Source organism: Rhopalosiphum maidis, chromosome 4 (genome assembly GCF_003676215.2).
Source record: "Rhopalosiphum maidis isolate BTI-1 chromosome 4, ASM367621v3, whole genome shotgun sequence".
NCBI lineage: Eukaryota > Metazoa > Arthropoda > Insecta > Hemiptera > Aphididae > Rhopalosiphum > Rhopalosiphum maidis.
In genome coordinates, this window is record NC_040880.1 from 17,373,679 (window position 1) to 17,400,574 (window position 26,896).

Here is a 26,896-nt window from a genome sequence, read left to right on the forward strand (position 1 = left end):
AAAAGTTCAATTCTCCAGGAATAATGTTTTTAAATTATAACAAAATAATTAACATATAGTTATTTATCGCTTAATTAAGTAATTTCAACCAAATTGGAACTTAAAATGTCTGTAAAAAATAAATATCTTTATTACATTTTTTGGATTTTATTATATCAATGTAAACTACAACTACTTATGGAAAATTATATATACATTTTTAAAAATTTAGATACAAAAGAAGAAGTTTTTATGAATTTTTAACTATAAAATAGTCGAAATATTTTGAAAATTTTATCGTAAATAAAAAACGATAATAAAAATATTTGGTGAAAATTTCAAATCCTACGATCATTCGTTTTTGAGTTACAAAATAACAAAATTGATTTTTTTTTTTTAAAGTTGCCATCTATGGAATTACGTAAAAATGCCCGTTTTTCTAGAATTTTTCCCGATTATAAAAATAAGTTATAAGAACTTTAAAATGTTACCTATTTAAAGTACAAATTAGATCCAATTTTATATCCAAAACAATTCCCATTTTTGAAAATCGAAGCATTTTATCGACAATTTATCGTGTACTCGTCCACAAAAATAAAATAATGATATAAATAATATAAATAACTAAAAAAATGGTAAAAATATTTAAAAATTATATTTTATTATGTATAGAAAACGCTAATATAAACGTTTTTTTAATAAATTTCAAGTATCTGTAGATATTAGCTTATGAATTAACACCGAAAAACATTTTTTATCAAGATTCAAATTACACAATTACAAAACTTATTTTATTGGTATTATTAGGGATTTAAGGATACGCTGTACAGACCATAATAATGGGTATTAAATAATTGTTGATTATTTTGTTTATTTCTTATTATTTTCCTGTAAATATTTATAAAATAAAGATAGTATTTTACGAGTTTATTAGTTGTTGTAAAACTAATTTAATTAAATAACAATAATAAAAATAAAAATGTAATTATCTTAACGATATATTTAGATAATTATAAATTAACTCAAAATTATTTAACTTCCAAAATATATTACTAATTATTATGTATTTTAAAACAGATATTGTCTAGGGCCGCTACCATGGGAAAAGAGACAATATATGAGAGAATGTACCTAGTTTTTGTTATTTTTTACTGTAATAATAGTAACAATAATAAATTCATAAGACATAACAATTAAACTATTATTACAAAAGGTTTTTTTATATAATAAAAAGTATCTAGTTTAATTGTAATGCGTATAGATATACTTTAAAATTATCAAAGGTAGGTACTTGTGATTTATTAATATTATAAAATCGGTGTAGGTACCTTCCTACCTACATATTTGATAAAAACATGATCAGAATGAATGACCGGTTCATGATTCGAACACAAGTGTATAGTAGCGTGCAAACAATCAAACTAATAAGGTTCAAAACTCGATCACTTGGAAAACTCAAACACAAATCCACTCATTTATCCATTGGACGTATATTTAATTGTTCCGTTTGCATAATTCCAATTTAAAGGTAAATACAATTATTTTTAATTAATAATTTATGATATTATTAAAAACTATATATTTTTATCAAATTTTTACGGTTTGAAATAATAATGCTGTTTAGTTAATATTCGATTGTATCATTATATCGATAATGGGTAGTATATGTATGATGTATATTGGAAATAGGCTCGACTATAATCCATAACCTATTTATTTATCAGATATTTTTTTATTAATTACTAACAAAAATTTAACCAACGTTAATGTATTATGTATGTAAATTACATTTTATTCAACACACTGAGTATAGATGCTTATAATAGTACCTTGTACCTATAATATTACCTAATATGTATAGATGTATAATAGGAAAATGATTTAAAAAAATGTAAAAATGATCATAGTTGCCGCTTACCCAAACCCAATATAACCGTTCTCGTTGACTCAGTAGTCAGTAATATTATGATCATAATATTTACTGCGATTAAAGTAAATATAAATTATAGTACTACCTATGTATAATAGGTTGAACTTGAAGAATTAGGAAGAGGATGAAGAATCTAAGTAATTCGGATTTTTTTATATGATATCATGACTAGTGACTACTGTTTTTACTCTTTTAATCTTATATTAAGTCTACTGAGATTGTACTGGAGATCCGTCAATGGACGGTACCCAATCACCGCATCAAGAAGCATTGCCAATAACGTAACATAATATGCTTACTGTGCAATAATTTTTATGCAAATGTTATATTCATTTTTATTAAACTTAAAAGTCCACACTCCATTGTTTTCATTAAGGAATAATAGTATGCCACAATATTCATCACACTTCCAATGGCTACTATCAGATCCGTGCCGTTAAGATTTGGCGCCCGGGGCAATATTAAAAATATTCGCCCACTATTTTATTTATCATTATGCATTTAAATTTTTTTGGCGCTCTTTTAAACCATGCGCCCGGGGCTACTATTGTCATGTATATTTTAAAACGAAATAAAATATCTTTCCTCAAAAAACTCACCGTTGTGAGTCATTAAGTGGATACCCACTACACCCGCATTTGCAGTCGTATCTGCCTTTACAAGGTTAGGTTAGGTTAGGTTGCACGTTGCATAGCAAATTTACGTCGTTTTATTGTTACAGCGGAGAAAATAAATGTAGGTATAGCGTCCTTTTAATATTTTCATATTTGCCTCCCACCCTCGTAAGTCTTTTTAAATTCACGATAAAACACATTTAAAATTGGTAGTACGCCCATTGTACTAGTTTCGTAATATCTAATATCTATATATTTTTAGTTTGATTCACGTCTGTATTAATATGTGTATTGTGTACTTAAAAATACAACAATATAAAATCTGAAATTTGTTTTCATTAAAATTGTTTTTCCAATGCGATTGTGGATGACGTAAAATACCAATACATTCGTCATTACATGTAAAATCTCGTTAGATCATGTTATTGCCGTATTAGATTAATGCCTTGTCTGGCAAGTGGCAGGTGGCTGCACAATAATAATATCAATGGCTAATTAGTACAAATATATAGCATATTATTATAACGCAGTAGGTATAAAAGTATACATATACATGTTAAACAAAACAAACAGAACATCTAGCGCACAAAGGCCATCAGATTAGATTAGATATTTATTTAAAACTTTACATACCTAATTATATAATTCTAATATATATATATATATATCAATTCAATATCATTAAATTGTATAACATAAAAATCGTGTTGTCTCATTATAAACTATCAGTAAGGAAAATGATCATAATTAAAGTTCTACCAAATGTTACGGGAAAGGTTTTATCCCGTTTATTTTTTAGTACAAAATGTACCAACACTTTTTGTAATACAATTAATTGCGAAATGTATACATAACGCAAGTTGCAAATAAGCCTGCTTGTTTAGAATAACTGTTGAAACCAAATCAAACTATTACACGCAGAATATTTTATATAATTATTGTTAATGTGTTGACACATATAAATTACTTCGTTTTAAAATTACATTATTAGATGTGATAATAACTTCAAACATAACTAGGTAGAGCTTTTGTTTGAATGGTCCAATATGCAATATTGTATGCATGTACACATGGTCATTGTTTCATGGGACTAAAACTTAAAAATATCAATAGGTCCGGTTCAAATACAGTAGTGACATTTACCTCTCTATAATGGAAATCTCCTTATAATGAAAATTGTTATTGGTTCCAAGCGATTCCGTTATAGAGTGGTTTAACTGTATATTATTATACACCTCAGAATATATTTTAATGTTTGGAATTGTTTTGCGCACCAATTTTTGGCTCTATACATTATTTATTAAGTACTTTCTTAATAATATAATACATTATACAATTTTACAGAATTATTGTTAACTTGTATAATATTTAAAATCTGTTTATTTTGGAAAATTATCTGACATATACAAAATTGTATAACAAATTATAAGCATTTAATTGATATTATACTATGTTTTTTCAACTTTACAGCTGTACAGGCTACATTTAAATTTTAATTAAACAATACATTTGTTTTCCATTAAACTGTTCAATGTCTTAACTGGTTGCTAATCCATTTATTTATTTTTTTTCTTTTTATTGGGAATGTTTTTTTAATCACATACATAAACACGTGGGTACTTAATATTATAAATCACTAAATCGTAATTACAATAGAAAATTAGCCAAAAAAACTAAGAGCGTATTCGGATAATTTTTATTTGAGGTCTTGGCTCCTGATATCACATAAGTTTATAGAGCATTTATTTTTTTATTTTTATTAAATAAAACGTGTAGATTATTTATTATTAGTAATTGCCAATTTGTATTTAGTTCACACCACGTACTATACCTACGAGCTACAGTAATAGAAACAATTAATCTATAAACATATATTATGAGAGCATATGTTTAACTCTATACGTTTTATATTTTTGTAATATCAGATGAAAACAAAATAATGATTATAAAGAGATCAAAGACCAAAAATCATAGTATAGCTGGTTGTTACATCATAATTAACGTCGTGTAAAACATACTTAGTACCGCGAGCTTGTTTTTTTTCATATTTTCTTCAAATCTGACGTTACATTATAATAATAGTATATTATATAATTATAGTATTATAATTTATAATATATATAATACCTATCTATTATGAAATACAATTATGGACTCGCGGAAATCGGCATCTAATGCAGATATATTTCGGTATTATCACTGTTTAAATAGAATATGAACTTACCTATAGCCGCTATAGGAATTTATAAATGTATTATATAAATAATAATTTCCAAAGAGATTTATACTTTCGTGTGAACGCGATTTGGTCGATATTCTATATACCTAATTAAAACGAATAAACTATTTTAAGCTTTTAATAACTGCTATAACGGAATAATTTTGATTATTTTAGCTACATGAATATTTTAAAATGTAAATGCGTCGAGGGGTAATGTAATGCAGTGGCGCCGAAGTGTTTAAAAAATACTATGACATCGGACATCCAAGGGCCCCTCTGGAGCTTGGGCCCCATTTTTTTTCGATGTAACAATTAAATGCGAAACAAACTACTCACATATTTAGTGTAAAACCATTTTTTTTTTTCATTTTTTAGCCGAACAAATATTCAAATGTATTTTTAGTAACGCTTGGTGGGCCCCCCAGCTATAAAATCTACTATGACATATGTCATAGATAAATTAGGTGATCGGCGCCACTGATGTAGTGTTGTGAGTTTTGACGTCGTGAAGGTATTTAAACCTTATTATTTTTGGACTGGTTTGTTTTACAATTTGATGGAATGTAATTTATCCACTCAAATCAAGACGCACGTACTCAATGTCCGTTCGTCAAATATAAACAAGGAGTTGTAACTGTTACAAATAAACTTGTTATATCGTATTTAAAAAATTCAAATTTTATTGAAATGGTATTTTAGTGCAATATAATAGTAGTTATAGGAGGATTTAAATTTCATTTGAGGAATTGAATTTTTGATGTTCGGCATATTAACAAGAATCTTTTGTACATACTCGCCCTTCGTACGCACCACTTTTAGAAGTTTATGGTAAGTTAACTTATAACTATTAACTAGTAGCTACTATAGACTACAGTATACCTTAATATATATATAACGATTATAGTTCCAGTTTATTAAACGTATAAAGCACCATCGTGCACATTTAGACTTGTATTTCGTATTTAAGCTTTTTTTCAAAAATATTAATAGACCCGATTTCTTTAGCTGTTTATCGTTCTCTATGCTTACGTACGTGTAGTACTATACGGTCTACAAACTTATCATACTTGAGCTGTCAAGGCGTCAAGTAACTTACCGTACAAATAATACCCATGTATAATAAAATTATGAAATACATAATATAAAATAAAAATACCTAAACTAATTAGAATTTTATTTGTATATACATCTATAATAGCCTGAAAATTTCTCATAATCCATATTTGTGTTTATTATATTCGTCGTACTACTATTTTTATTATTAATCTCAATTATTTTATTGGACCTTGCATGTTTAAAATTAAATAAATGAATAGGTACTGGTGAGAGACCCAGGAAAATTGTCCAAGGACATCACAAAGGATCTTTGATACCTTTCGATACTGCAGCCCAATGTCCATTAGCACAGTTATAGCAGTACTTATACCTTATATTTTTTTTTACTATTCCTGTATAACAACGTAGGTCTCATACATGTCCAGCTAATGGTTTGTTTACGTCCAGTCGCTTATCGCGTTTATTATATACCGTACATTGGTACAAACGATACATGTTTGAAAGTGACGTTAAATTATACGGTAAAATCGCACAAATATCTGAGTGAAAGCCGCAACTCGTTTAAACTGAGAATTATATATATTTACCTACCTATATTGATAAGGTTAATTATATGCTGAAAAGTAAGAAAAAACACTGGCGTATACCTACAATTATACTATACGATATCGACAAGGCTTTGGTGAGTTTTGATTTTTGATCCGGCTGTATAAATTTTTGCAAAATATACAGGACGATTATTTTAACACGAATGGGTTGATATATATTTTTTATCTCTACGCGTCTAGAATCTAAATAATTGAAATGTTTTTGTCTTTTTTGGAATACTATTTGTATGAACGTGTAAATAATAATAGTTATAGTATATTAACATTAAAGGTATGGCCCGAGTCTAACAAAATACTTCTTGTACGCTTAAGTATTTGAGCGTGCGGGTAGCGGGAACTATTGATTTTCAAACGGCGACCGGGATAATATATGAATGTTGTGTATTAATAAGGCAAAATTACTGGCAATTTTTAAACGGATTCAGTTTTTTTATTTAAAATTTTTGACGAGTCGTTTTTAGTGATTGAAAACATGCTCACGTGCGTTATATCAACATAATATAGTATCGATGACGTCGCGTTAAGAGAATCGCTCTGTATCTTCATGTATGTATAGTGTTTATATATAAATACTACTATACTCTCATTTGATTGATAAATTCCTCGAGCCCGCTTTTATATAGGTACTACGCCAGTGATGACGGTAAAACGATTCGCCCTCAAACGTGCAACTGTACATTTGTCGAATTATAGTTATTTATTCATATGATTATATATTATACATGCGTATTTATGTATGGTCCTAGTAACAAATGCTTATACGGCTTCGGTAAACTGCAAATTATGTTCACTGGTTCATCCGTGCAGCCGTGCAATAATGTAGAAAATAGTTTACTGTTTGTAAATGTGACACTATAAGAGTTTAAAAAAGAGAAAATGTAAGTGTATTTTTTTTATTTAATGTTTATTTTAAATTATTTATGAAAATAACATAAATCATATAATTCGTCCATTATTTAATATTAAGAGTATGTTGATTCGTTTTTTAAACTACGAGATGTATGAATATCGTGAGCATCAAAGTTTTCCATCGACGTGATAATTGTATGTAACTATAGCTTGAGGCCTATCTGCACACGTTTTATGATTAGATAAGCTTAGGTGTGTAATGAAGCGTGTACTGCTAATTAAGTATTGAATATTGTAGATAGGACTTTAGGCTAATACGACTTTTATTTTGTGAGTGCGGGGTAAAAGACTTAAGGACACTCGGCCTTTTTTTACCGACTTCAATTTGTAGATGAATGATTTTGTGTACATAATATATACTATATATAATTTTAATTGCTATCGACTATCGTGTCCTATTAATCGATATCAGGTGATTCTTTTTGCATGAGACATATAACTAACACTACTTTGAAAAACTATTATTATATATACTTTTATATAACCTGAAGTCATTATAAAACAACATTTTTAAAAATCAAGAATATTTTATCACTTGATTTAAAGTTTTTGATGAGTGGAGTGTAATGGAATAACATCACCCTGTAATATAATTGTTCCACTATTCCACTAATGCAAATTTTAAATAATTTTAAATTATAAGTGTTATAACTAATTAACTACCATAATTTGTAATATATTTTTAAACATTTAAATAAATAAAAATATAAAGTTAAATATGCTATAACAGTTATATTATAAATATAATTATTTTTGAAAATGTTGCTTTGTAATAATGATTTAAATTTATGAGAAAAAAATATTTGTAAAAACGTTGGTAAAATAACAAGTGCCTTGTTAAAAGAATCGCGTCTTGTATAAACTGGAGAAAAAAAATAACAAGTGGGGTGATGCACCTCGCGGAGGTGGGACGCGCCCGGTCAGGTACGGATGGCGTATAAAAAACGCGCGCTTTCCGGTACGGAAACTACAATATTATCATTATCATACTCGTGCATACCATCGTCCATAAAATATAATATAATATTTACGCGTCCATGTCTAGACATCATAATATAGTATACCTATAATCTCGCGATAGTACAAAGTACTAGCCGCTTGATGCTCACAATCTCTAACTACCCGTGACTTTGATTATACCACTTTAAATTCGGATGGTGTAGCACATGGTATAAACTCGATTGTAACAAATGGTAAAAACTTTAGTGTTTATTATATATAAAAATAATATGTGTATGTGACGTTCGTACTTGTGCAGGTGTTGGTATGGAACGTGTCAGTCAGCAGCAACAGTGCGTCAAGAGAAGAGAGGATCCGACCGCGGCAATGGAGTACGACGACGAAGAGCGACAACAGCCGATGCCGTGGCCAACAAAGAGGCCGTGCAGCTGGGCGACGACGCAAATGCAAGTGCAGCGACCGCTACAGCAACGGAACGACGAATGCAACTCGACCGTGGACGCCATAAGGGGCTACTGCCGGAAACGGAACATGCCATTGGACGTGTATCGACCGGTGGTGCACCAGGACGCTGACCGGTGCGGCGGCGGAAAGTTCCGGCTGACCGATCTGATCAGCGAGCTGCACAGAGTGTTCGCCGAAGACCGCGTTAACGTCGAGTACGTGCAGTACCTGATGGAGTCGTACCGGAGCGACCCGGCCGAGTGGCTCAAGTACGCCAAGTTCAACAAGTTCCGGTACACCAGAAACCTGGTGGACGCGGGCAACGGCAAGTTCAACCTGATGGTGTTATGCTGGGGTGAGGGCGACGCTTCGTCCATACACAACCACCCGGAGTCGGACTGCATAATGAAAATGCTCGCCGGACAGCTGACCGAAGTGAGGTTTGCGTGGCCTGAAAAGTGCACTGTAAGCGACGACGAAAACGAAGACGACCAACAGCTCCAGCCCATGTGTGAAATAGGACGGACGCTCCTGGAAACGGACGGCGTGTGCCACATAAACGGTTAGAACGACATAATTATATATTATTATAAGTTATAGGCTAAAAGATATAACATAATATTATGATCCCAACAACAAGATGCAGATGTTATCGCAACAGCGTGCGAAGCTATATTATAGGAGTTAGGCTTGTCTCCGCCAACGATTTTAATTTTTAAACTACCGTCTTTCGTCAACAATCGATGAACAAAATATACACAAAAAAAATTGTAAGCGATACTATATGATGTGATCCGCACGTTGTACTTGTTGGCTTGCCTAAACGATTGGAATCGTAGTCGTCGAGCCGTCCTTAAAATCCTGATTATTCCTAATTGTACGTATTCGGATATTCGTCATAACCTTATAAATGTCTATTATTATTTAAACGCGTTATAGAGTTATGCGAGAATGAGGTGTTTAAGTTCAGATGGGTGTGTGCGAGTACAAACGACGTATATTATACAATACGTATTATATATTTATATTAAGAGCCCGGGCTCTCGTGTACTACATATATAGGTAGTAGGTACACACATTTACCGTGATTTTCAATGAATGGTCCGAACGAAAAGTAAATACAATCATATTACTGTATCTAACGTTATATTATATATCTCGTTAGTATGTATAAATATCTAATAAGACATACACGTATAGTAGACAATTTCTTTTTTAAATTATATTATTTTCGCAACAAGAATAATAAATAGACATTAATTTAAATTTGTTGCGATTTTAATGGAATAAACGTATAATAATCGTGCCCACATTCCGATAGTGACTAAACTTTATACCATTCTTAAACCTTAGTTCGTGGATTTTCACGCCCTAGTCAAAGGTGAATTTGTTATTTTTACTACACCTACAACATAAAATTAATGCTCCGAAAGTATAATTTATAAAGTGCAATAAACGATTGATTGGCATTAGATGAGAAATTTAATCTAATATATTATTACCATAATTTGTAAATATACCTTAATTATAATAGTATATAATTGGTAATAATGTGTCCTTTTAATTTTATCGTTATAAGTAATAATTATTTTAAATAGGTCAAACGTAAAATATACATATATCTGTTTGAGAATGTTAAATTTTCAAAAAGTTATAATACCAAGTACCTATAGATATTAAATGTCTACAACTTTTACTTAGTAACTACTTGGTCAAGTATGGATAATAGACGTGTAGACGATTCTATTACTATATATATTTTGAGTTTTAAAAATGTTATAGTCTCTTCCGAAAACCTATTGTTTTCAAATTGACAAGTAGTAATAGAAAATAGTACCTAAATTACCAATACCAACTACTGAAAATTTAATACGTATATTATCTATTCTTATCATTATTTAAAAATCCACGATACACAGCAACTCCTCAACTACATTTTTGTATACTTCAGTATTATATTTTTTAACTTTTAATATCGCAAATGGCAATACACATTCGGTAACCGTATCCTGCAAACTGCAAGGGATAGGTCCTATACATCATAGGTATATCACAGCTGTATCCGATTTTAATACGTTATAAGTAGTATTTTATCACAGCTAGCAATCTAATCTATACATTTAATTTCTGTATATTAATGTTTATTCGTTCATTCACTTGTGCGACGACAATTTTTGTTAATAAAATATATTTATTTTATTAACGCGTTATCTGAGTATTTGTTATATTATATACTACAGTATTTCCACTGCATCGAACGATGAAATAAGAATGTACAAAACACCTGTCAGGCACCAGGCACGTAGCCAGGAATTTTTCCATCATAAAATGCGGCCAATGTATGTTGGCACATTTTATTTTCCCTCCCCACTACCACTATCCTTCCCTTATCACTCAATCTGTCTCCATCAATTCAAAATATTTAATAATACAACATGGGGGGGCGGTTCAGGGCCACTATTTTTTTACTTAGGAAGTCCGGCCCGCTAAGACCTCTACCTTGGTGACATGCCTCTGACATCTGTGTAATCGTTTAATAGGTACTTCGGCTCAAGGGCCAGATTTGACCGAGGGTTTTAAGGGCACATGTACCGGGCAACAGATGTTTGAGGCCTTAAGGGGCATCCAAATGCCAGAATACTATGAAAAAATTTTTAAAATATTTTGACTCTCGGTTTAGGAAATTTATATAAAAATATATCACCTTCAAAAATAAATATTGATTTGTATTTATTATATAATTTGGGGTTCAAAATTAATACGCCAAGATTTTAATGGTAAATATATTTACATATAACTTATAAGTATTATCTAATTTCAATTTTCGGTCTTATTTTTAAATAATATTTGCCCTGGGCATCTAAAAGTCTAAATCCGGCCCTGGTCGGTTCGTTGGTTTATGTGTATGTGTAATTATGAATATGAAATTCTGAACAGGTCAATTGTGGTGACATGCAAGACTTGACGATAGGACAAATACAGTATGATATAGTGTATGAGTGCGTTATACCTATTACATATACGTAATCAGCCATTCGTTTTTGTACGCGAATGTTTAAAATTTAAATTGTCTAAAATGTCACTGTAACGTTTGGGGTACAAAGAAAAATATCGTTCGCGCAGAAAACAAGATGGAAGGTATATTATGTTATGCACACGCCTATAGCTACGATTACAGCTATACAATGTATAATATATTATCATTGCTGTGTAAATATTAGCTTTCGATTTCACAGGTGGCCAAAGCTCTTTAAGTAATCTCGTTCTCGTATCTCGCAAGATAAATTATAGGCAATATAAAATAGCTAAATACGTATAATTCGCGATAATAATGTTTTTGCCGATGTGTGGGACGTCTTAAAGTGCGAATCAGCGCGCGTGCACGGTGCATTATAAATTACGTGTCATACGATTACGGGGTATTATTATTGCCCGACGCACTTGAACACTCGACATAACTCTCGCCGATCGCATTTTGTAATACGCACTTTAACCGTATAAGTACGTCAGTCGATGACGCGAGACCGGCAATATCTCTGTAGCTCTTCGACTCCACGCACAATGTAATCTTCACTCGCACACCAGAACATTATCAAGCCGTGCGTTAATACTTTATAGACACACAAATAATAGTACGTACACTATTGTATAGGAGTGCGGCGATATTATATAATAATATCGAAATTTCAAAGTTTATATGATCGCGTCATTTCCTGCAGCACCTCTCGTGCAACAGTGGTGTGTGTGTGTGTGTGTTCGAAAGAGATTCAAAGGGTTCCTTCCACCTACGGAGAATTTATTATACTATATGTTCCTGTATATTTTTCTATCACTAACGGGGGAAAAATACCAAAATATTGATAGTAAAATTTATTTTTTTTTAAGAAAATACTGTCACAGAATTTCTTGAAAAATGTGTACAGCCTTTTCCATACAGTATACATATGTGGGTTATGTATAGTATATTTTCTTAGATGTATATGGTACAGTAGTTGCTGTATGTATTGAGTATATTTACCATTTACGAATTATATTTTTATCATATCGATTATCGTCGAACTATATCATATAGTTTTACGTTTTTATCTATAAAAGCTATAATGATCGATTTATTCAAGAATAATGAATGGTTATACTACTCATAGGTTAAATTTTTACCAGAACATTTTTTCAATGCATCGTGATCAAGAAAAATTTAAAAGCCTAAAAGTCACCTTCACAGTTTCATATTTAAGTTCAATGTACGTGCGTACTCTATGTAATTTTTGCAACTGCATATTTGTTTGCAATAGTTATAGGATATTATAGACCAGATGTACATTTTTTATTAATGACGTAAAATTAAATAAGTACGAAGTTTGACTCCAAATGTTTGCATATTTCATTACATCTTACAAAAAAAGTATGATCGACAAACTTATTGAGCATGCTTTATCATAGACATATCGTTTTCTCCTATTTATTTCCCTATAATTTTAGATTTTAGAGTTCTTTTGGTATTTCAATTGCATATTTCGAAAATGTTTTCTATAAATGTACAAAAAATCTCGAACTAATGAACTAATGAATAATGTAAATTTTTAACAAGATTAAAAATAATAATTTTATTTAATCAAACATTTTTGTTTTTGATTGTTAAATAAACAAAAAAAAATTATCTGTATATTTTAGATATTTATTAATAATTTGAATTGCATATTCACACATTTTTCTTCGGTACGATAAGTCCCGGAATTCTATTTATACTTATAGGTATTTTATTTTATTTTTATATTTAAAATACTTACAATAATGCTAATATTTTCACAAACTATGTATATATATATTTGTTTTCGAAAGCCAATTCGTTGAAAATGATCTCTCCCTGGTCGCAAGTGAATTTAGGTATAGTTAAAGATCACACATTTTATTCGCTGCATTCGACTAATACTTGTCTATAAAATTGCACGTATTATAGCATTATAATTTATAACACCTATTTACTCGTGACGACGTTTGTCGCGATTTTGTTTGGTATTCCGTCGCGGAGATGTACGTCAACTCTCTGACTATAAAATATATTATTATTATTTTACATAGTACATTGATAATTAACGCGGTTTTAACTGAACTCTGTGCGCTTGTAGAAAAAGAGAAACTCTAGTATTTTATATTATTTCCGATCGAATAACTCGAGTTCAGTGTACCTATACCGATTACTGGGTATATATAGATGGCACCAACTACCTATATCTACCCGAACACGAAAATGACCAAAACAAAAACATCCGAAAACGTTATTTGCATTTCACCACGTCTGCGATCCACTAATTATATATGTATAAAAAATAATAATTTATGAATAACTTACCGCATTAATTATACACACACGTATGTTTTTTATGCGTAATTCCGGTCGAACGACTCGATTAATTTTTACATAATAATATAGAATCCGCTTAATTGTGACACATTGGTTATGACCTATTTGTCTCCATTATCCGGCTATCCCGATTAACCGAATAACCAATAAACCGATACATTCGTTCGGGGGACTATGCAACCTATCCCTATTAAGCGGTCCCCTTTATATGGTGTCCCAAATAAGCAGATTCTACTGTATTTGAAATATTCACACAGAGATGTGTTAAACGAATTTCAGAGAAACCGGCTAGTATCATATTATAATGTTATTTATGTGGTAGGTCGGGGACAAATGTTTGGCAAAACCGTATAAGCTATTGATTAAGTATGCTAAATTATGGCCTGTAGGGAAAAAATTGTATTTTTTCTGTTTTACGCACAGCTGTGTGTCATATGACCTTGCTCGCTAATTAACTATTTTCTCTCCTTATGAGTTTCTATAATATGTCAAAGGCAAATCTCTTATGCTTATAGGATGTGTACATTATTTGTTTGTATTGTTATTTCCTCAGATACGATGGGTCTACACCGAGTAGAAAACGCCAGTCACACCGACAAAGCTGTAAGTCTGCACTTGTACTGTCCGCCGTTCGAAGAATGCTCCACGTTCAACCAGCAAACAGGACACAAGATGACGGCCAAATCAACGTTTTGGTCCATTTACGGCGAAAAAGTTTCCAAGGTATAATACTTGTTCATTTTTCAAATTTTATATTTTATTATATAAATACTCGTACAAATGTGCGTCAGATATATGTAGGCATAATTTCCATTACTCCATAGAGACTTAGACGGTAGACTTCTGTAGTGACGTCCATATAACTTTTGTAAGCGTGATTGAGCGCGGTGCCCCTCTCTCTCGGTCAACGGAAAAAATCGTATACCCTTCTAACGTACTTATTTAAAAAGATCAAAAAATAAAGTCATAAATACAACCTTTACTTAAATGCAAAAATAACTCGAGGCGAAACTCAAACCCTCAAATTCAAAAACCAATTTTTAAATCGTTATATATATATATATATTTATACGAGTACGTTACAGTAATATATAATATATTATTTAAAAAAAATAGCTGTCTTCATGTTTGTAACTATTGCGTTTTATTAAATTGTCCAATTGTCATGTAGATCCGTCCACAAAATTAAAAAATTAAATCTTTTACGACGTAAACATGTCTACGCAAAACAAACGAAAAGACATAAAAAATAGTTTTAGTGTTTTACAAGTACTTGAATAAAACTTTAATAAATTTAAAAATATACATACCTATTTTCGCGCCTGCAGACTGTAGCTCACCCAGAGGCGTATTTAGAGGAGGGCGAAGGGGCAATCGCCTGGGCGCCAAATTGTAAGCTTATTAAATGGGCGCAGCATTAGAAGTTAAATTTTTAGGGTTTAGGGTTTAAATTATTTTTAATGGGGAAAAAGGACGCCAAAATCGTAAATACACTTCTAAGCCCACCTTAGTCCTTATCTGGCTGTATCTCAATTTGTTAATATTTTCTAATTTTATTTTCAGAAACATGCTGAAGAATTGGTACCCGCTGATGATAATTAAGTTTGAATATAGCAAAAACAATCAAACATAATATGGACAATATCTTATATTTTGATTTAGATGAAAATTACTAATTATATATCTATACTTACCTTTACCTACCATATCACGTATTTCTATAATTTATATTGTTATTAAATATAAAATTTTATATGAAATCATGTGTCATGTTAGGTATAATATAGTATATAAATATATTATATATTGTTATCGATAAACAATATTGTATTTTGCATACTATTTTAATATATTATTATATTTTTTTTTAAAGTTTTAATTAAGTCGATAATTATTGTGTTCAATGAACACCCGTCATTAACATTATATGTATCACAATAATATATTACAATAATGTACCTACCTGCATAATATTATTGTGTAATGCCATTAGGCCAGGCATTTATAAACACACCTACACTAAAACCCTATTAAATATATATGCAGTTATGTCCTAAAAAATAAACTGATTTCACTCTATTGTGTATATTAACTGTTAAGTGAATACGATTGATACGAGTATACTTCTACCTACATTTAGGCGACTAAAAGACTAAAAATTATAATTATTGGCAGAGCTCTCGTGAGTCAATACAATTACCAATTATTATTACTATTACCCTCACTGTTTATAATTAGAATTTTAAACAAATTGTACCTGTAGCGTGTTCAGCACAAAATAATTGGGTAGACCAGTTTTGTTTTGTAGCGTGTAATTGGGTTTATAACTATTGGGGAAGATTTGTCCTATCACATATGGAATATATGGATATGATAATAATATTCAATAATAAATATTAATAATATTTATATTATTTATAGTAACGCCACTGTACCTAATTAAAGAATGCAATTAAGTATCTATAGTAATTATAGTATAGCTATTTAAATAAAGAAATATTAATAACAATTCCCCAGCTCGAGTTAAGGACGAGATGGTCTGTCCTGACTTAATTAATTAATTTACAAAAATTAATGTTACCTAAGACTATAAATAGGGTAGGTCTTTATCAAAATATGACGATAGCTGGTCTGAACCGGAAACTGGGTATAATAAAGCTCGAGGTATTACCTCGGGGGTATGTTAAAAGTTACTGTGACACGTTGACGATCGTTTTATTATAGATAAAATTAAGATAAACTTTTCGCAATAAGATGTATGAATAAATTACTTGGAATGGATAACAACCAAGTTTGAAGCCATATGGCAGACATAAGTTTTCTATTTGCTCGTCATAAGACATTAACATTTGTAAAATTCAATGATGACGTTTGAAAAGTTTTTTATTAGACGTTGGTAACTCAATTATCTAATGTACGATCAAGCATTAAAATTTTCATTAAATTTGTCCAACGTGTTCATCTGACTAACTTTGTAATATAAGCTCTACGATATAACAATCTACAATATTTGTAAAGGCCAGCATTAGATAACGTCCATTATTGCTAAAAATATTCGACAGCGAAAAATGAAAGATTGTAAGTAGTAAGTACTATGATGGTCTAAGGTATTATTTGTGCGTGATGTGGTCAACACTTAAGAGGCCAATCGACAATCATTCAGCTCCAAAACAGAAGCTGGAACCAACAAAATGTAATACCTCCCTTCTCCATTAAAATCATTTAAATATTAAATAGGTACCGTTAAAAAAAGAAGGCTAATTAAACACTACTTATTAACAAAAAAGGTCAGCTGACAGCTATTATAAAATATATTACAAGTGTGAGTGAATATCGATACAGCTGAAATTTCATTTACAGAGAAATACGGTACAACGGGTAAAAATAAATAAATGGTACAATTTACAATTTTTAAACTAATTTAAAACGAAAACTTGTTCCACTCTTACGTAGAATGATGATTGTGCATATATGACGGTGTTATATCGAATGCGAGGTTGAATGAGAAATAGTCAACAATAGGAATAAGGTAGATGAATTTACATCAATTAAATAGATGGGTAAGTATCATTATAAAAACATTAAAAACCATAAACTTGTATCCATTATTGTCATATATTATTTATTGACTTATTCTATATTTCTATCTATTAGTCATTGCAAAGGAATCTAAAATCGAGGTCACGCTAGAGATCTATTTCAATGAGTCTTTACAGCTTTAATTTAATGATGACATTTTAATTTCTAATAGTGTTGCCAAAATTTAAAACTGCCAGTTTTTTATAATAGCAAAAAATGTATTTTATGCATGAGATTGAAGGGTTATAAATGTTATATTATAATGTTGTGTATTATTATTATTTAATATAATAATGAATTCAGAAAATTGAAAAGTTAAACACAGCATTTGTCATGCACACCAATATTATACATCTATAAATAAAAATATGCATTATCCTCTATACATAATACATATAATATAATATATTATATTACACACATTATGTGTACCATAATATATTTCAATTTGTAGGTATAACAAGCCTATAAGACTTAGAAAAAATAAGGATACATGCCACCGCCCAAATTATGATCTTGAATCGTGTCAGTGTATATGCACGTCATACACAACACATAATGTTACAAGATATAACTTCTGAAATTGCAGTATAATTTACAAACACACGTGGTCAAGGTCAATGATCAATCACAGTTATGTTAAGTACAGGATGTAACCTTTTAACTATTTATGCTTCAATCCTAGTCTAATCAGTATGTCTCCACTTAGAATCTTTTGTTGTACACAATTATTTATCATTAAATTCAAATTGAACATATATTCACTATAGCAATCACACTTAATTAAGAGGTACACTGAAAACCTACTAAACAGGAAAGCAAATCCAGATTTTTTTATTTATGAGTGGGTAATTTTTTTTTTTTTTATGTACCTATAGTGGTTCACCTAACTTCATACCTAATTTCCAAATAATTGAATTTATTTCAAAATAAAAACAATTAAGTAGATTCTACAGATCTTGTTAACTTAAACAAGGAAGCTCAAAAAAGGATAAATTACTAGATAATGACAATGATAAATACCCAATTGCGACATATTAAAATAAAAAATTGATTTACCACAAAATACAAATAGTCCACAGCAATATTTCAGTTTCACCAGAACTAATTATTATGAGAATATAATAAATATATATTTTACTTGATTTAAACTATTATGTGTAGGTTCCGATATGGATCTCTGACAAACTGGACTCATCAGATAATCATAATCATATATATATATATATATATATATATATATATATATATATATGATATTATGTACAGTAGGAATATTTATAAAATCATGTAAAATATATGACAAATAAATATTCAGTTACCACAATATTTCTATATTTGTTAAATAACAAACAATAGATGGTCAGTTGTCTAATACTAGTTGTTAGTTACACAAATGTTGATGTTAAATTGCCATTATGTATTTTAAATACTAGATATTGCATAATACAACACCTAATAAATAAAATCATTATAATTAAAAGGACAACAAATCTTAAACTATGGTAAAGAATAAATTAAATGGATTAGAATTTATTATGTTTATAAATAGTTATAGGGAGCTGCCTCTTTACTCGATTCAATTGATGCTAACAAAAACTTACATCTAATTTTAAATATAATAAAATGGAGACTAAGTTATTTCATTATACAAGCAAAACTCATGCTTCGGGCAAAGAGAAAGAATTCTTCAAATGAAGACATGGATATTGGCGCGTATAATCCAAATCATTTTCATCCCATTCATCATCATCGCTGGATTCTGAACGTACCATTTTGATAGTTGCAACAATTGGCACAGTTGTAAAATGATCCTCGGATATTGGCATTAAATTTTTCAACTTTTGCCTAAAATAATATGTTATATAAATCAAAATATAATACATATTATAATTACTCTATAGTCTATAAGACTATAACATTCAAACATACCAAATTCTTCGATTTGCAACAGCAAAGACCTTGGGAAGTGGGAAGCCATTAAATGTACTTGCTACAGGTATTGTATAAGCTCCCATGTCCTCAAAAATGATCCAATCACCCATTTTCATCAATGGCATATTTACCAAATCAACTACTTGATCTAAACCATCACAAGTAGGTCCCCAAATAGAACTCTGACTAATTGGACTCATCGGATAATCCTATAGTAATGTTAACATAAATTTATTATACAACTAATTAATTAACAATTTAATGTTATCTAACTCACATTCAGAGGTTTGGGTACAACAATTGAATGATCATAAAGAATACTATTGAAAGAACCATAAACTCCATCATTAATAAAATACATGACATGGTTTTCATCATTTGAACGTTTTTTAATAGAGTGAATTTTCGTAGAAAGTGTAAATGCTGAAGCCACAAAGAATCTACCCGGTTCTGCTATGATGGTTACACCATTGTTTGGAGGGAACCATTCATTAAGTGCATCATTCACTATGTCTGCAATCTAAAAAATAAGTATACAAAATAATTTAATATAATAACTTTAATTGCCTTTTTTAATAAATTGCATACTTTATCCAATGAAGTGTTTTTATTTCCAGGAAATCCTCCACCAATGTTCAACAAGTACATATTCATAAAACCTAACTGCTGGGCAAGTCGGAAAATAGCTGCTGAAGCAGCGATTGCCCTTCGAAAGGCAGCTGGTTCATTGCATCCTGAACCAACATGAAAGCTTACTCCCACAACAGACAAACCCAAATCACGGGCCAATGACATTAATGCTGGTGCTTCGGTTAGAGGATCGCAGCCATATTTGATACCAAGTGGGCACTGAGTTTCAGTTGCATCACAACGAATTCGTATAACCAAGCTAAAACAGTTAACAAACTATTAACTTTATATCTTGACTCTTGAGTTGACTATTATTAACTTACTTGCAGGATGGGTGAATAGATTTAATTTTGTACAGTTCTAGTTCATTATCAAATGTTGTCAGATCAACACATTGACTCATGGCATACTTAATATGTGAGGTCATTTTTGCTGGATTAGCGAATATTATACGAGACGGATTCACCCCCAAGTCCAAAACTTTTTTTATCTCGGCCTAAATGATAAAATGAAATTATAAACCTAAAATTCATATATATATATATATAATTTTTTTCCTTACTTTGGAAGCACAATCGAAATTCGTTCCAAATGCAGCTAACGTTTCTAGCACAAGGGAATTGTCGTTGCATTTTACAGCTAAAAATTACAAAATTAAATTTCAAATGTAAATAATAACATCATAAGAATTAATAATAAAGATGTTTAAAATATTATTTTTATATACATTTTAATTAATTTTATTAAATAATCAAATAAATATGCACTTAAACATTCTTAGACTATTTTTTAAAACATCAGCAAAAATTGAATGTAAAAATAAACAACATTAAAATATGTGGTCTATTTAGTTAACCACTATTTAAATATGTACTACACAAATTTATATCCTATAACCAGTATTATCTAAATAATATTTATATAGTGTTAAAAAAATTATAATAATAATGACGGTAAAATGATCTTATACCAGTTAAATTTACTTTTAAGCTATGATAAGTAAATAGTAAATATAACAGGTACACAAAATTATTTATTATCTAGATATTTTTTTTTATTCATTTATTATCTTATTTCAAATATTTGAAAATAAATATGTTATCCATCTAAATCTTACAAATATCTAACTATACTAACATGATAATATATTAAATTATACACAAATTTCATGTTACATATTTTTTTATGATTCCACATAAACTTATACATACGAAATACCTATAGTATACTCAATCTATACCATTCAGCTCACAGAATATAACAAATAAATAAAAAAAAATTGTTTATTCGTTCAACTCAATTATAGCATTTGCCAACAAATGTGTAATAATTTTACTCTAAAATTGCAAATAATTATTGGTAAAAACTAAAAATATATAAAACTCCAAATAGCTTTGAAGTATGTATTATGGTTATACATCAAATATAAATAGATAATAATAAAGTTAGACTAGTAAACAATAAAACTTTGTACTAATTGATAAATAATTAAGATTAAAAGTTCTAATTATTACACTTACAATTAGTAGTAATTTAAATTCATCAATTTATTTTAATTAAGAATAATAAATAAAATATTTTTAGAAACAAGTAAATGTAAATGGACTTAAAAGTTATATGCACATTATATTCCTATTCCCTGTTCTAACAGATTATTTTTATAAATATACAAAAACATATACAAGATTTATAATAATATTTAAGAATAATAAACATGAACAAACAAGTAAACAAGTATTTTATATTTTTCAAGCTACCTAAATACAGTGTTTTCTGCAATTACAAGTACTTGTAAAAATAGTCTAGATAAAGAAAATTATATTATTAAGAATCTGATCATAACTTTAATTTTTCAAAATACCTACTGTGATAAAAATGATAAATTTTTCCAATTTCAGAAACTGACCTGAAGAAAAGTTCCCGTACAATAGAACCAAATCCTAATACCGACTTGAAAAACTCATGTATAAAACAAATAAGCACTTCTCGTCTTGAAAATCCTTAGTTATTTTTCATCAAAAACCCAAAATTCTTGATTCTAGTTTTTTTATATATTGAATCTATGTGGAGTCCAAATGACAAATCTGAACGAAAAACAACTCCTAAATCTGATATATTTAATACATATTTTTTATGATCAGTTTTAGAAAAAAATATGATTGTATTATTTTCTATTAAGGAATATATACAATAGTATGTATCGCATTGCATTTAATACTGTTAGGTATCACTGTTTATAAGAAATCTTTTTAATTATTTCTACATAATTTAATAGTTATCAGTGCATTTAATTATAAAATGAGTACTAAATCACTCACAATATTATTACTATATTAAAACACTAAAAAATTTAAATTAAAAACAAATGATAATAGTGCCCAGATGAATCTTTGAATTAAACAATTGTTTTAATACAACGAAATTAATATTTACAGTTGTGACCCGTCAACTAAAAATTAATAAGTTAAGATTAAATGTCTTCCTATGACAATTTAATATACCTAATATTAACTAAACTGAATACCTCATTAATATAAATAAATTATTAAAATCATTTTTATTTAATTATTTATTTCGTATGGCTAAAATCATTGAATACAACACTATACAAATAATTTAATGAATTAAGGTAATGAATTCATTATTCTACAACAAAAGAGCCAAAACAACTAGTTCAATACTATCTAGAAAATTTGTTATTTGAATGCACATAATACATTTTTATCAGTATACAAAATATTAGTCTTGGAAATATTCTAATATAAATAAAATTAATAAAAACAAATGGACTAAATATAACTTAAATAGTATTGTTCAATTAATAAGCATTATTAAATTGAAATAAATAAAGTTTTATACACTATTCATGAATGCTAAATAATATTACTAACATTCTCTACAGTTTAATAAGTATTACCTTATATGTTAAATGTGAAAATATACCTAATGGCTAATTAAATAAAATAACATTTTTATCTGAACTCACCATAAAAAGGTTTTACCCGTGGTAACTTTTGCTGCCATATTTTTGCTTTATGCACAAGATCACCAACATCAAATATATAAAATGGATCTGATATTTCCTAAAAAACAAAAAAAATATTAAGTATTATATGTAATTAAATAACATTTAGTACATTATAAAGTAATAAAGTTTGTATAATCAATAATTACCTTTGTTCTAACTATATCTTTTATAATTTCCTCAACAGTCACTTTATTATCAATGACATGAATTTGTTCTTCAAGTCCACAAATTCTCATACTTGTTTCGCTTGTACAATACAACTAGTGTCTTAGATACTATATTTAATCACCGAAAATGTTAGTGAATTGAAAAGGTAAACTAAAAATAAAAAAACATTAAATTAATACTAAAACATTTTCATTTAAAATCTCAACTATTATTTAGTAAGATAAATTTTAAAATTTTAAATTTTAACAACTGTTTTAAGCCCTTAATAGGCAATTTATAAAAATTATAATATTAATTTAAATTAATAATTTTTTTTTTGTTAAAATACAATGATAACATAAAAAAAAAAGTTTAAAGTGCAAATTAGATAACAATTTGCTATCAAATATTTAATTTAATTTACTTCTTTAAACACACCATGCTATTTTATCTAAAAAATTAAATAGTAAAGAGAAATATTACCTATGAATACTAATTACTATTATCTATAACAAGTCATACTAAGATACTTAATCTAACTCATTAGTCATACAAACAATATATAATAGAATAACTTGATTTATATGATGTATAAGGGAAGAACAATAATTATATTCTACAAGATAAAATTAAATTCTCAAAACACATCATAAAAATTCTAACCATTTAAAAATAATTTTTTCTTCTACATTGTAAGTAACATAAATTTATTTTGAATACTTAAAGATTATCTAATAATTTAATTTATAAATAGGTAAAAAAAAAAAAACGTGTTTAATCATTTTGTAGTTATTTTATATCATGTAACTAAATAAAAGTGATAATCACTTTAGCTATAAATACTAAAAATATTACACATGCAAATAATTTATTTTATTATTTTATAATAAATAAATATGATATATGAATAATATAAAAATAAATATTATATTTAATACCAAGAAAATGAATTATCTATATTATTAATATAACAAATTAATAATTACATTTATTTTATAAGAAAAAATTTATAATTTTAAGTTATTTAATTTCCGATAAATAGATATTAAAGAATAAACTAATACATTTTTGTTAAACTACTAATACATATATTACTTACGAGGCAGCTTTGTAGTGATATTTTATTCAACAGTGTAACGCTCAATCACAATGTCAGCAACGCCACGGTGGATCTACGTTTAGTCCAGATTGCCAATTCACTGTACGCCAAGCGTTTCCTGTTGCACACCACTTTACCAGCTGACGCTGTCCCTGAAAATTAATTTTTTTTAAAAACATTTTAACAATTCATTAACATTAAAATAAATATATAAAAATCTCAAATATGAATATATTTCTTAATAACCTACCCTGGTGTTTTAAAAAATACTATTATTTGCATAATATATAAAAAGTAACCAAATGTATGTAATTGAAACATGTAGCACAGAGAGCTATAAGCTAAATGAAAGCTACTAATGGAAACATTTTTGATATATCAGACAAATTTATCTTATCAGCTCATACAATAAAGATCAAAGGGCATTATTTAATTGTATAAGTTGTGCAACACCATTTTTAAAATTTATATTGAACATTTAATAATACCAAATATGTTAAAACATTTTTTGATTTACCTTTTAAATGTTGTTTATTTAAATTTTTGATTTAAACAAAAATAATTTTTAAATTTTAAATTTTAATTCAATTGCTCTTTAATCTAATTATTATTTAAAAAAAATAAAATCTAATCACGTGTTTAAATGACTGTCATAGATAACAATACACTTGACATTTAAATGATTAATACAATTAATAAAGATTAGCTAAATTTTTAAAATATTTTTTCAAAATTCTATGTTACAATTGTAATTGTTCAATAGTAGTCAACCTATAGATGTATTAATGCTACTGAGTATCTTTTGAATTATATATTTATATTAATAGATATAGGTAGCGTACAACAGCAATTTTAAAAGATTACATTATGACATAATGAATAATAATAAAAATTGTGCGCATTTTCATACATACCATCCTCACTCCACACTTTTAGTTAACATTTAAAATATTCAAATAGGTACATAACATATACGATCCTGAATAAGTTTCATTAAATTGACCTTGAACATTTTACATATAAGTATTTAACAATTCACATGTCAGAATTTAACTACCTTTAATCTATACTTATATGTTGGTATTAAAAACAAAATTATTTTTTTTCGAGAATAGTTAAAAGGACCTACAATTTTGTGAAAACTAGTTTATAATAAATCTATTTAAATTAAAATGTTTAATTGATTACAACTTAATAATAAAATTTGTTCATTTAAAATCATTTTTAATGGTAAGTTAATATGTATACATACATATTCTGTTGACTGTTTCAATACTTATTGGAGGATCACAGTCTAAATTGATAATCCAAAAATCCTAAGATTTTTTAATAAATTTTGTTTGATAGAAAAGTTAGATATTATATTGAATAATATATATTAATATAACAGAAAACTTAAAATTTGAATATAATTTGATTTGTATTAAATAAGCATAATAACAAAAGTATCTAGCATTGTATGTCAAAATATCACATAGCATCTGGTGATTAATTTAAGATATTTATTATGATAAAAGTACAATTGTCTCATCTCTCCATTTGAAGTGATATCTATTTACAAAAATTATACATTTAGTAATATAATATTATACATTTGTATAAACTTAGAATTTAAGAGTATTTTCCTATCTACAACCCTCAGATAGATAATATAGATAAGTGATGTTTATCCAAAAATTATTTTTTTTCTTTGAATACTAAATTAAAAATTATTTTTTTATCTTACATTTCATAAATATTATTTTAGACTTTGAAGCCCTCTAATTATGTAAACTACTTAATACTGACTCAGTCATTGGCAATATGAGTGCAAATCATTTATATATATATATATTGTATCAGCTACCAAAAATTAGGTTTATACAAAATTTTATAACTTATATCATTGTAATATAAAATAGAATTTAGTATTACAGTGAAATGATTATTTTGAGATGAGTGGGTGATAAGACGATTACTGATATTTGTGTTTCTAATGATTTCAGAGCGACTTGGCAGAAGATAGCTATATCAAAATGTATTAGGTATAACAATTGTAAAAATACATGATTTTCCAACATTCACTTTGCTTAGAGCCTATACAGTTGCCCTCCAACAACAAACGGTGACACAGCGACGTTTACAAATCGTCCATGTCCGATGGAGCTGCTAGTAAAAATCATTATCTGAACGAATTGTGCTTACCTTAGAAGTGGAACACCACCCTAACTGGATTCTGTTTAATGGCGAAATTTTGACTGTAGGTTAAGAACAGGTAAAAAACGAAATTAAATGCATAAATTTTTCCGACGTTCGAACAGACGGGAGCGGTGTGTCGAAAAGGACGAAAACAAGTATTTTCGATAGTAGAAAGATAATTAATGTTTTTATCAAAAACGTAGGAAAAAAATAAATG

At 28.3% G+C, this 26,896-nt stretch overlaps 2 protein-coding genes across 4 annotated transcripts; one reads left to right on the forward strand and one right to left on the reverse strand.

The window, feature by feature from the left end:
• Positions 1-1,350: 1,350 nt before the first annotated feature.
• LOC113549948 (cysteine dioxygenase type 1) lies at positions 1,351-15,903 on the forward strand. Of its 2 annotated transcripts, none has more exons than XM_026951485.1 (4): positions 1,351-1,507; positions 8,576-9,283; positions 14,637-14,806; positions 15,647-15,903. In XM_026951485.1, the coding sequence occupies exons 2-4, from the start codon at positions 8,584-8,586 to the stop codon at positions 15,683-15,685; spliced, it is 909 nt and encodes a 302-aa protein (XP_026807286.1). In that variant the 5' UTR covers positions 1,351-1,507; positions 8,576-8,583; the 3' UTR covers positions 15,686-15,903. The 2 variants fall into 2 exon arrangements, with proteins under 2 accessions (XP_026807286.1, XP_026807287.1); XM_026951486.1 differs by lacking the exon at positions 1,351-1,507 and adding an exon at positions 8,325-8,510.
• A 3,269-nt stretch (positions 15,904-19,172) lies between these two features.
• On the reverse strand, positions 19,173-26,842 carry LOC113549949 (ornithine decarboxylase 1-like). Of its 2 annotated transcripts, none has more exons than XM_026951488.1 (10): positions 26,686-26,842; positions 24,502-24,653; positions 23,402-23,573; positions 23,214-23,310; positions 20,790-20,866; positions 20,551-20,723; positions 20,186-20,486; positions 19,875-20,117; positions 19,595-19,806; positions 19,173-19,510 (listed from the first exon to the last, which is right to left on the reverse strand). In XM_026951488.1, the coding sequence occupies exons 3-10, from the start codon at positions 23,489-23,491 to the stop codon at positions 19,324-19,326; spliced, it is 1,380 nt and encodes a 459-aa protein (XP_026807289.1). In that variant the 5' UTR covers positions 23,492-23,573; positions 24,502-24,653; positions 26,686-26,842; the 3' UTR covers positions 19,173-19,323. The 2 variants fall into 2 exon arrangements, with proteins under 2 accessions (XP_026807289.1, XP_026807288.1); XM_026951487.1 differs by lacking the exon at positions 26,686-26,842 and adding an exon at positions 24,752-24,902 and having other exon boundaries at positions 19,324-19,510.
• Positions 26,843-26,896: the final 54 nt, after the last annotated feature.

What these genes read in the sequence shown, in the direction of transcription:
- LOC113549949 (XM_026951488.1), bottom strand. Translation starts at nt 23,491, where the DNA reads ATGAGAATTTGTGGACTTGAAGAACAAATTCATGTCATTGATAATAAA. An exon ending in AAGATATAGTTAGAACAAAG is followed by an intron (nt 23,311 to 23,401) that starts GTAATTATTGAT and finishes TTTGTTTTTTAG; the next exon opens with GAAATATCAGATCCATTTTA. An exon ending in AAAACACTTCATTGGATAAA is followed by an intron (nt 20,118 to 20,185) that starts GTATGCAATTTA and finishes CTTATTTTTTAG; the next exon opens with ATTGCAGACATAGTGAATGA.
- LOC113549948 (XM_026951485.1), top strand. Translation starts at nt 8,584, where the DNA reads ATGGAACGTGTCAGTCAGCAGCAACAGTGCGTCAAGAGAAGAGAGGAT. An exon ending in CGGCGTGTGCCACATAAACG is followed by an intron (nt 9,284 to 14,636) that starts GTTAGAACGACA and finishes TTATTTCCTCAG; the next exon opens with ATACGATGGGTCTACACCGA. An exon ending in ACGGCGAAAAAGTTTCCAAG is followed by an intron (nt 14,807 to 15,646) that starts GTATAATACTTG and finishes TTTTATTTTCAG; the next exon opens with AAACATGCTGAAGAATTGGT.